This window comes from Psammomys obesus, unplaced genomic scaffold (assembly GCF_907164565.1).
Source record: "Psammomys obesus unplaced genomic scaffold, mPsaObe1.curated_primary_1811, whole genome shotgun sequence".
Classification (NCBI taxonomy): Eukaryota; Metazoa; Chordata; class Mammalia; order Rodentia; family Muridae; genus Psammomys; species Psammomys obesus.
In genome coordinates, this window is record NW_026596079.1 from 3,316,154 (window position 1) to 3,328,717 (window position 12,564).

Here is a 12,564-nt window from a genome sequence, read left to right on the forward strand (position 1 = left end):
ACCGTACCCTTTTTAGTTCTATCTGAGCTCTGGCTGACTGGTTCAGCTCAGCTGTTCTGGCTCCAACTCCTCTCCAAGCTGACTAATTCAAACTAGCTTTTATCAGCTTCTGACTAAATTGCTCTGGCAATATGTTCTAATCTTCAGGCTCCTTTTCATTCTTTGGTTCATTCTGTCTTTACCTGTGCCTAGCTTGTTTTCTTTTCAATTTGTCTCTCTAAAACTTTCTTAGTAAAACTGCCTGCTCCCTCTCTCCTGTGCTACCTCTCTTAAGTAGCCTCTCTTTTCTATCAAATCTTTCTCTGATTTGTCACTTTGTCTCTCAATTAGGCATCACTTTCAAACTAACTTTACCTTCATTGTTTGGGATTAAAGGTATATACTAAGGGTGTGTCTGCATTCCATCTGGATCACACAGACCTGGAAGGTCTTTGGATGTGATCAGAGCAGCCCTGTCACTAAATTAAAATTCCTATACAAGCAAGCAGTATAGTATACTCAAACAACACTATGCCCTGCCTGCTAGTGAATGGAGTTGATACACCATGTGGTAGTCATGTAGTTTCAGTGGAAGAGAAACCTCTAATTTGGTATACTGTAGCTTCAGTATTTTATAATAAAAATAGATTTCAAGAATGTAGCAAAAGATAATTGTTTTTAACAAAATCTCAATTGTTCAACTTTACTAATAAAGACACAGGAGCCTGATAGCTGGGGTTAAAGCCTAATTTCTCAGAAAGGCAGAGAAAGCACCCAGCTGACCATCCTCCTCAGCCAGCATCCCACAGGCAGTGCCCCCTCAAACAATGTCCTTCAAACTGAAAGTCCCTTCCCTCTGCTTCCTGTATGTCTCTCTTTCTGTCCTTCTGATTTCCTCTTCTTTCTGTTTTCTTTTTTCCCCCTTAATAATGTTATGTTCACTTCCTATCAACTGGTTGCTTGCACTACCTCTTGACCTGTTTACAATATCCAAGCAGAAAGCTCTTGGATTAAAGTTATGTGCTAGGGCTGAGCCACACCACAAATATAAACAGGCTTTTCTAGTAAATACCACAATGTCAGGATTCACAGTGTAATTAAATATCCTGTAACAGATAACAAATTACATGACCTTGTACTGTGGTTTTTTATTGTAGACGTTATACAGTTTTACTTAAAATATTTGTGGTTGCAAAAAAAAAGATAAGATGTGTTAAGTTCTGGTGTGATATTTTTCTGGTGTGATTGCATTGCACACATGATTGGGGAGCATGTCACACAGCAACAACATGGAGACCAGAAGAGAATTTTGTGAAGTCAGTTTTCTCTTCTTTCAGTTTACATAGGTTGCAGGCTTTACTTTCACTTTACATAGGCTGCCAGGCTTGCAGTGCAAGCACCTTTACCCGCTGAACCGTTTCTTCAGTCTGTGGTTGTCTTTTTTTTCCTCTGTTGGGTGCTTCCAAAAATTTTAAACTATGCTTGCATTTTGTTAATTGTCACTATTTTTTAAATTTGTTGAATAGCAGATACTAGACAATAGCTATATATATATATATATATATATATATATATATGTTCTTAACTATTTTACATGCTGTAAGTTCAAATGCTACTATGTTTTAAATTAGTTTTTTTACATTTATTAGTGTGCATATGTATGTATTTGTATACAAACACACATATGCACACATACATATCTGTGAGCATACAAGTGCCTCAGTGCTGTAAGAATCTTGTAAGAATCCATTCTGTCCTTCTACCATGTGAGTCCCAGGGAGCAGACTCAGATCATCAGGTTTGGTGGCAGGCACCTTTAGGTGTTGAACTATCTTGCTGACCCTTAATTTAGGTTTTAAAGAGCAAAATTCAGTTTTAGTTGCATGGTTCTTTATAAATTTTGGGCAGTTCTTTACAGTCTAGCATTTAAACAGAAAACATTTTTTTAAGCTGAAAACATAGCTTTTACATTATATATTACACAGTATTATATAAATAGCTCTAAATCACCTTTTTGAACAGTGTTGTACATGCACATTTTTCTTTTTTCATTTGTCTGTTTTTAAATTAATTAATCTATGTATGTATGTATCTTGTCCATCCATCCACCCACCCATCCACACATCCATCCAATCTACCTTTGTAGGGCTGGTGATAAATCCCAGAGTCTCATATGTGCCTAACAAGTGCTCTCTCGTTGAACTACATCACCATCCCAATTGTCTGTTTTAATTTCTGGTCTTAGAAGAATTGAGTAGACTCCATTTAAAAAGCAAACTACCTGTCTAGAACTAATCTTTCAGGAATAGTGCTGTCCTTCCTAATCTGATACAGATGCCTGTGTGATAAGCACAGGTGTTTTGGTCCTGGGAGAGACAATACTTACAGTTTGTGTGCTGTCTTGTAGGTTGGCCAACAGCGAAAAGCAAGGCATGCGGACACATGCGGTCTCTGTGTCAGGTAAGGATCTTCAGGTAGAGACCTTGAAGAGCAAACTGTGAGGAGAATGGTGCAGATGCCACTCTGTGTTCAGTTCATTTGCTTAGAGCATAAAGCACGTGTGTGATTTTACTATCACGAACTAGTTGTCTATGTGGACTTTATTGTAGATGCTGCAAGTGACTCTACCATATTACCAGGGTAATGTAGGGTCCCGAATTGTTTCAATGCCGTGTTATGTTTAGACTGAAACCCTAACTTGAAATTGTCCTTATAATTTATCTTTATAGTTTAGCAGGATTTCACAGACTTAACTTTGTGTTGCATGTTTGAAGTTCAAAATGCGTCTTTTTAAAAATATTTTTCATCTTTCATAGTTAATATTATGATTATTTAATACAATGAACTCACTTCATAACCATTATCTTAACTATTTGTTGGTGTGGTGACTTTCTTGTTATGTGTATATGCCCCTTTTTCTTTATATAAAAATGTGGAGGATATAAGAATTTTATGGAGGGGCAGAAAAAGGCATCTTTCCCAGGGACCCAGGTGCGCATCTTAACATACATTATACCCTATTGTCATACAAGCACATATTATCCACATGTTTATATGTTACCACACAACATCTGTTCTCAGCTATGCATGTGAACATAAAGGTTATCCTTCTAAACTAATACCTTCTGGTACATTCAGTATGAGACAGATGAGCCTCTATTCCTGTTTGGTTTGAGTCAGGTTTTTGGGGATTTTTTTTTGAAATTTAGTTTGTATCATGCCCATTTGTTTCTGGATCCTCTTTTGATGCCCAATATAATATAATGTATCTGTTTGTTCTCTTCCTTGTCCACAAACATCCCACAAACTCTCACTCCACAGATGTTTGCATTTGGATACACACCAGGCAGAGTCACTTTCGTTTGTGGGCAACATTGTCTTGCTTTGATGGTCTAGCTCAACAGCTACTTCCTGGCAGAAGTTTTTGGTTCTGGACTTGCTCTCACTGGACAGTGTTAGGGATACTGCATATTTAACAGGACATGTCAGTCTTCTGAGAGCCTAAACCATGACTTGGGAGGAAACCTAGACTTTTAAAAAGCGTTGCTGGCTCTCATCACCATTTTGTATGTTTCTTGTTCAGCTTGTGAGTATCAGGGGACTGACCAGGCCCTCACAGTTTTTAATGTGGTGGAAGGGAAAAGGCTCACATGCCATAGTAGAAATCCAGAGTGAAGAAGCGTTCATTCCCTAACCCTCTGAGGCTGATGCTTTAATATGGTCTATAGGATAGGTGGGTGAAGTTTGAGCACCATTTATCATTCAGGCACTGAAATGTTTGTGCCCTGTGGAAAGGCAGCTGCAGGTGTTTATGTAGTAGTCTTGGCTGTCCTGGACTAACTTTTTAGACCAGGCTGGCCTCAAATTCACAGAGATCCACCTGCCTCTGCCCCAGAGTGCTGGGATTAAAGACATGCACCACTGTGCCTGGCTGCATGAAGTCATTCTAATAGACTCTTGAAATCATCTCTCTTAATGGACAGATGAGGGGACTAAAGTTCAACAGGTTACAAAATTTGCTGAAGATACACAGTGAGCAAAAACTGTGCAAACTTGAGTTTCAGCCTCAAACTGCATTTTAATTTCTTGGTACTCTGCCTGTGTTCTATTCTTCTGAAATGTCTGAGGAGGAGTTGTGTTTCATTCTCTTGAGTTACTTCTTTCAGAAAAATTCTCAGTAAAAATTCTGTGCCTACCAGATAACACTCAGATGCAATCAGATGCTGCTGTGATGCCATTCCTTGGCCTAAGCCTGCCCTTCCCCTCTCCACCTTTTCCTCAGGCGCATTGTTTCTCGAGAATTCACATTATCCTCTTCTTTCTTGTTCTTTCTTTCCTTACACAAAAATCTTTGTATCCCTGAAAGCTGACGGTCATACTTTGGTCATCACTACGAGTTCCCAGACCCAGCAGAGAGGAGTATTTGGTGTCCAGGGGTGATCAGCTACACAGCTCTTATTTTTAGCTCTTTTGATTCAGTTTACCACCCCATCTACTACTTGCTCCTAGGCAGAGTCAGGCTAGCATATCCAGTCTTCATAGACTGTAAGCAGTACCTGCCTAGCCTGGGGCCTGTGCACATGGACTCCAAGTACTGGTCTGGCATCTCTGAGAATGTTTTTGTTAGTTTGGACTCTTGCTGACAGTGCTGTGTTACAGCCATATCCCAAGATTATTTCCTGACTTTACTGTTTGTTTCCCGTGTGGAGTAAGGTACTAAACTTCTGCACTAAATTCTGTGTTTGCTGGGCCTGTGACCTTTGTATATCTATCTGCTGCCACGGTAACCCTGCTTTGTGCAGGAAAGTGGACTGGCCTGTGGTCTATGTGTTTGCTTTTCTGCTACATCCTGTCTCACCCATGACACACTCTACCAGGTGGACATGAATGCTTTCAGCAAATGCTTGCTGTGTGGGGTGCCCTAGGTTGGTTGTTGGAGGGTTTACCTTTGAAAGTCCAACTATTTCTCTATAGAAATGAGATATATAGAGTCTCACAAAGACATCTATTAGAGTTATTGTTCCCAAGGAATATTACTCTTAGCGTTAAGCAGGATTTCTTTTTAAAAGACTAATTTTTTTATGCCTTTTGTGAATTCAGGTAGAACTTAAGCCCTGTCTATAAGACCAGTATCCCCAGGCTATCCTCAGGGTCATCAAGTGTGCCCTGAGTAAATGTAGCTTCGGTTGCTGCTGGAACAGTGTTGGTGTGAGGACATTTCTTAGAACATAGAATAAAGCTGATTGCAAGTATTTTGAAGGTTTTACTGTGTTTGGTGGGATTGTGTGTGTGTGTGTGTGTGTGTGTGTGTGTGTGTGTGTGTGTTTGACTTTTCTAAGAATTAGCAGTTCCATGATTAAGCCAAATCTCAGGTGTGAGTAGAAATCCATGATGGTTCCCATTATGTTATTGTATGGCCTGTGTTCAATGTTTGGCCATGCAAAATTGGACTTTTTCTCTTAACTGTATCCCTATGAAAATGGCTGCAGTGGTGTTTTTTTTTTTTGTTGTTGTTGTTGTTTTTTTAATCTGGCAGAATATTTATTTTGAGTCTGTTGAGCTCTTTGTGCTTAAAGAACAAGAATACTACTTATAGACAACTTATTTTTACTATTATTGCACATGTAAAAGTTTTCACGATATTATTTTAATTATGTTTTCAATATACATAATTGTATTTACATAGGATTTTTTATAGGTATATTGAGTTAGTGCCTTAAAATTATTTTAACTACCAAGGAAACATTTAGCAAAGTAAATGTTGTTTGTATCAGTTGTTTGTATTTGCTATTTCAAATTCTAGAACATATCAAATATGCTTGACTAGTTTGTGAACTGTCCAAGTCTGAGAAATGCCAGGTTAGGAGTTGGTAATCATTCTTCATCTTTCTCCCTGTAGGCTCTTGGTGCTGGGTCTGTTGTGCATTGATTGTTCTGCTGCTGTTTAGCCAATATAAGTACTTACATACATGCTTAGGAATTATGCCGAATTGGCCACATGTACTGTCTTGTTTATTAATATCCCTACTCTGGAGATGAGCATTTAAGTGGCTTGGCCAGGTTCATGTAGCAGTGAGTAATAGAGAACCTGCTGGAAGCCCAGACCTCGAATTCCAAGAACACATTTTCTTTTCATTAGATACCATTGATCATTGCAGAATCTTGACGTATGAAGGGGAGTAATATTTTAGCATGTGATTCCATTATAGAAAATTTCCCCATTCACAAGAATAACAAAGCACTGACTTTTCTGTCTGAATTCAAAAGTCTGCCCTTTGTTTAGTTTGAAAGAGCTACTTATGCCTAATTTTACCATCCAGTTTCCATTGTGACAGTGCCATGTGTTCCAAAGTTGTCTATTTTGTTGCCAAAATGTTTCCTGCCCCCCTTTGAGATGGGTTCTCATTCTGAAGCCTGGGTAGAATTAACTATGAAACCCAGCCTGGCTTGGAACTCACTGTGATCCTCCTGTGTAAGCCTCCCAAGTACTGGAATTATAGGCATGTGCCACCATGGCTCTGAATGCTTGATTTAAACATTATTCAGAATTTAAAGGTATGTGGTGGGGAGCCTCTTCCTTAATTTTAGAGTATTGCTAACTACTGCAAAAAGAAGTTTATTTGCAGCTGGCAGTGGTGGTGCACTGATTCAATCCCAGGCGTCCAGGGGCAGAAGCAAGTGGTTCTCTGAGTTTGAAGCCAGCCTGGTCTTACAAAGTGAGTTCCAGGACATCAAGGCTATGCAGAGAAGGCCTGTCTTCAAAAAACAAAAGCAAACAAAAACAGAGTCAAATGTGGTGACAGGAAATGTAACTGTGTTTGGTAGAATTTTTTTTTTTTTTTGGTTTGAGTTTCTCAGGAGGTTGAGGCAGGACGATTACAAGCTTGAAGATAGCCTGTGCAAGAAGCCTAAGAGAGGCTGTATGTTTTTTGTTTTGTTTTGTTTTTGTCGTTGTTGTTGTTTTGTTTTTAAGGGGTAGAGATGTAGCTTAATGGTGGAACACTTATTTGGCATGTGCAGGCCTTATGTTCAATCACTGGTGCTATTTGATAAAAGTTGATTGTTGTAAATTATTGTTTTATGATGTAGTACTGGTGATATGTACAGAGTAATAGGCATTAGCTGTTGCAAGCATACTCCAGGAAGCTGGAAAACTAGGAATTATTCTAGTCTTTGTGGTCACAATAAACTTGTTCTGATCTGCCAGGTTAGTTTAGGAGGAATTCTAAGCCATTGAGAAGCTTCCATGTCTGTGGCATCTAGAACAAATCGGCTGATGATAAGGCAGGAATGATAAGAATAGCGTGTCCATGTCGCTTCCTGCCCATGGTCCCATCTTGATGTCATTAGAATTCAGCTTGCTGCTACTGAGATTTGAGGGTGCTACATTGCTTTCCTCTGTGGTTCCAGAGGGGTCTCAAGCACTCAGAGGTCATGGAAGCAAAGAAATATTATCATCATAAGTTGAGAAATATGTCCTATAAAAGGGCCAGAGATGGGAACACCTTCTCCTTACCCTGGCATTGAACTCCCTGCTTTTATATGTGGGAGGTGGTGCAGAAGGACTGGTGGGCTAAGCAATTAGGACTTCTTTTTTTTACACGTAGTCCTTATTGGGGGCTAGAGCAATGGCTTGGAAGTTAAGAGCACTGTCTGCTCTTCCAGAGGTCCTGAGTTCAATTTCCAGCAACCACATGGTGGCTCACAAACCATCTATAATCAAATCTGGTGCCCTGTTCTGATGTGAAGGCACACATGCAGATATTGTATACATAATAAATAAATAGAATTTAAGAAATAAAACAAGTAGTCCTTATGGATCTGTCTCTTCAGCCCTGTGGGGTTTGTTTTTTGTCTTCCTCAGCAGCCTTCATACCAGGAGAAAAGTGAAATCCTCTACCAGAGTATTTTAAATGAATATGTATTTCTGATTCTACAGAAGTGTGTGTTTTAGAGTAGGCAGTGCTTAAGTGTACTTGGTACACAAACTGCAACCTCCTAGCTAAACTGATGAGAATAATCAATAAACTTTCAATATAGATTATCAGAAGCTACGCATCATCTCGCTAATTATCAAACAAGTACTGCTAATATGGAAGAACAGAGAAAACTTCCAAGGACTTCCCCCTGAGAGCTTCCCAATTGATAATACAATTAGTGACTACATAGTAATTATGGGTTATGTTCAGATGTTGTAATTCAAGATAAGCCGTAGAGGTGGATAGATAATATCAAATTCCCATTGGGTGTTTTGCCTTTGAGGAATTTCTTTAAATATTTTATCAGGAATGTTTCAAGTATATACAGAATTGTGAAATAATTTTCCACATACTCATCACCCAGGTTCTATATCCATAAACTTACAAACCTTTTTATTTCACCTTTGTCTCTAGCTCATACATATACTTGTAATCCTGTTATTATTCCAAAGCAAATGGAAAGGTGTGCCCATTGTGGGCAGCAACATTCCCCTAGATTTAAGTCTTAAATTGTATGGAAATAGAGAAAGGGAGTATTATGAGCATATAAAAATTCATGCAAATATTCATTGTGTCTCTGCTCTTAATTGTGGATGTGAGTTTTGCTTCAAGTAGTTCCTGCCTTGACTTCCCATAGGGATGGACTGTAACCTGTAATTTATATAACTCCATAATTAAGAGATAGCACAACAGAATGAAACTAGGACAGTATGACATCCCATCCAAACTCCTCCTGTCCCTCACCCTAGCAGGATTCTCTCTTGAGGGCTCAGTGCATCTTGGCCACTAGATAACTCATTTGCTGGCCACTCTTCATGCTGATAATCCAATGCTGAGTATGTGGACCAGTTGCTGTTAGTCTTTGTACCTCCCTTATAAGATCTGTTTGCTTTATGGCTTAATTAAACTTGTGCCTCTTTGCGGCTCTTTTAGGCCCAGATTTAGTCTGTGGCCTGCCTGCTTACTACCTCCTCTTAGAAGTTCATTGAGCACCTTATAGCTAGCACATGAGAGCTGAATCCTGGTTCCTTTGCAGAGCCTGAGCCTGGGCCTCCACCATTCCTTAAGTGGCTTCCCTCTCTCCATTGGCTTTCTGCCTCTCCTTATAATTAAGTGCATTGCAGATCTTGATTGTCTCCACCTCTTATACCACTATTCTACACTGCCTCATTATCCTTTACTATTGCTGTTCCACCCACTCCATTTGGCTACTCCCAGGAAGCCTGTAAAGTGAGACAGCTGTGGTATAGTCCTTGCCTCCACTCCTTCCTTTATGTCACTCAGAATGAAAGACAGAACCTGAACATTAAGCTTTGTTATTTACACCCTCTGGTGCTCCCTAACTGCCATCTCCCATTTTCTCACAATCTGTTGACTTGTTCTATCTGTCCTCTTGGTCTCTGCAGAGATATGGCCTGAATGTTTGCTCTGTATCCTGCCTGTGCCTGCTGCATGGGCATACCCATTTCCTATTGGATATCTTTGCAAAATAATCTCTCCATGATTGCTCTGTTGAAAGTTTCAGATCTATACAAGCATGCTCCCATATTCCTTCCATGTTTGCCCTCATAGTGTTTGCATGTGTATTGGTAGTTTCTTTCTCCTCTACAAAGACCTACATCCACGGTTCCATTTAGCTTAACACTGTCTCCTATACACTATCCTAACTCAGGGTAGATGTACAAAGCATGTAACAAAAATAATTATCTTCTGTAAGTTAAGAGGCCTTGTAATCCTTTGTGTGAACCAAATTAATCTCAGTATTACTTAAGGAACACATTTTAAAAACTGCTCGAATTCAAGATAAAGGATATTACTTGTTTAGAAACAGACTATATATTAAAGAACTAGAACAGCTAGACATGGGCAGTGGTCACTGCCCAACTTCTCTTCCCTCAGCTCCTCATTGAATGGAGCTTCTGCTTCTCTCTAAGAAGTGGAATTAAAAACAAGGAAATCCATATGAAGTTGAGAATTTTTCTTTCCAGGTCTGTAAAGAATTGTGTTGGTAATTTGATGGGAATCTGTAGATTGCTTTTGGTAAGATGGCCATTTTTACTATGTTAATCCTGCCAAGTCATGAGCATGGGAGATCTTTCCATCTTCTCATATCTTCTTCTAATTCTTTCTTCAGAGACTTGAAATTTTTTTCATACAAGTCTTTGACTTGCTTGGTTAGGGTAACACCAAGGTACTTTATGTCATTTGTGGCTATTGTGAAGGGTGTTGTTTCCCTAATTTCTTTCACAGCCCTTTTGTCTTTTGTGTACAGGAGGGCTACTGATTTTTTTTTTTTTGAGTTAATTTTGTATCTGGCCACTTTGCTGAAGGTGTTTATCAGCTGTAGGAGTTCCCTGGTAGAATTTTTGGGGTCACTCACGTATATTATCATATCATCTGCAAATAGTGATGATTTGACTTCTTCCTTTCCAATTTGTATCCCTTTGACCTCCTTCAACTGTCTTAATGCTCTAGCAAGGACTTCCAGCACTATGTCGAAGAGATATGGAGAGAGTGGGCAGCCTTGTCTTGTCCCTGATTTCAGTGGGATTGCTTTAAGTTTCTCTCCGTTCAGTTTGATGTTGGCTATAGGTTTGCTGTATATCGCCTTTACTATGTTTAGATATGTGCCTTGTATCCCTGGTCTCTCCAATACTTTAAACATGAATGGATGTTGGATTTTGTCAAATGCTTTTTCAGCATCTAGGGAGATTATCACGTGGTTTTTTTCTTTCAGTTTGTTGATATGGTGGATCACATTGATGGATTTCCCTATATTGAACCACCCCTGCATGCCTGGGATGAAGCCCACTTGGTCATAGTGGATGATATCTTTGATGTGTTCTTGTATTTTGTTGAGTATTTTTGCATCAATGTTCATAAGGGAGATTAGCCTGAAATTCTCTTTTTTTGTTGGATCTTTGTGAGGTTTAGGTACCAAGGTGACTGTGGCTTCATAGAATGAGTTTGGTAATGTTCCTTCTGTTTCTATTTTGTGGAATAGTTTGAAGAGAATTGGAGTTAGCTCTTCTTTGAAAGTCTGGTAGAATTCTGCACTGAAACCATCTGGTCCTGGGCTTTTTTTGGATGGGAGACTTTCAATTTCATATGGAATAACAAGAAACCCAGAATTGCTAAAACAATCCTCTACAATAAAAGATCTTCTGGAGGTATCTCCACCCCTGATCTTAAGCTATACTATAGAGCAACAGTTATAAAAACTGCATGGTACTGGCATAGAAACAGAATGGTGGATCAGTGGAACCAAACAGAGGACTCAGAAATAAACCCACACATTTATGGACACCTGATCTTTGACAAAGATGCCAAAACCATACAATTGAGAAAAGATAACATCTTCAACAAATGGTGCTGGTCTAACTGGATGTCTACATGTAGCAAAAAGAAAATAGATCCATACTTATCACCCAGCACAAAACTAAAGTCCAAGTGGATCAAAGACCTCAACATAAAACCAGGCACATTAAATCGGTTAGAAAAAAAAGTGGGGAATACCCTTGAACTCATTGGCACAGGAGACAACTTCCTGAACAGAACACCAACAGCACAGGCTCTAAGAGCAACAATCAATAAATGGGACTTCATGAAACTAAAAAGCTTCTGTAAATCAAAGGACACCATCATCAAAACAAAGCGATTGCCTACAGATTGGGAAAGAATCTTTACCAACCCTTTATCTGACAGAGGACTAATATCCAGTATATATAAAGAACTAAAGAAGCTGAAAAGCAGCAAACCATGTAATCCACTTAAAAGATGGGGAACAGAGCTAAACAGAGAACTCTCTGTAGAGGAATATCAAATGGCAGAGAAACCCTTAGAGAAATGCTCAATTTCATTAGCCATTAGGGAAATGCAAATCAAAATGACCCTGAGATTTCACCTTACACCCATCAGAAAGGCCAAGATCAAAAACTCAAGTGACAGCACATGCTGGAGAGTTTGTGGAGAAAGGGGAACCCTTCTCCACTGCTGGTGGGAATGTAAACTTGTACAACCACTCTGCAAATCAATCTGGCGCTTTCTCAGACAACTAGGAATAGCACTTCCTCAAGATCCAGCCATACCACTCCTAGGCATATATCCAAAAGAGGCTCAAGTACACAATAAGGACATTTGCTCAACCATGTTTGTAGCAGCTTTATTTGTAATAGCCATAATCTGGAAGCAGCCCAGATGCCCCTCAACTGAAGAATGGATGCAGAAATTGTGGTACATCTACACAGTGGAGTATTACTCAGCAATGAAAAATAAGGAAATCATGAAATTTGCAGGTAAATGGTGGGACCTAGAAAGGATCATCCTGAGTGAGTTGTCCCAGAAGCAGAAAGACACACATAGTATATACTCACTCATTTAGACATATAACATAGATAAACCTACTAAAATCTGTACATCTAAAGAAACTAATCAAGAGAGAGGACCCTGACTAAAACACTCAATCCCCATACTGAAAGGCAAAGAGGATGGACATCAGAAGAAGAAGAAACCAGGAAACAACCTAGGAACCTGCCACAGAGGGCCTCTGAAAGGCTCTGCCCTGTAGACTATCAAAGCAGATGCTGAAACTTATGGCCAGTTGTTA

At 39.4% G+C, this 12,564-nt stretch overlaps 1 protein-coding gene across 17 annotated transcripts in view; it reads left to right on the forward strand.

Moving 5' to 3' along the window:
- The window catches only part of Ptk2 (protein tyrosine kinase 2), a 152,490-nt gene that overhangs the window by 63,511 nt on the left and 76,415 nt on the right, over positions 1–12,564 (forward strand). For all 17 annotated transcript variants that reach the window (XM_055626593.1, XM_055626585.1, XM_055626584.1 and 14 more), the window contains one exon: positions 2,387–2,439. In XM_055626593.1, the coding sequence (XP_055482568.1) occupies positions 2,387–2,439 (53 nt within the window). The remainder of the gene's footprint in view (positions 1–2,386; positions 2,440–12,564) is intronic.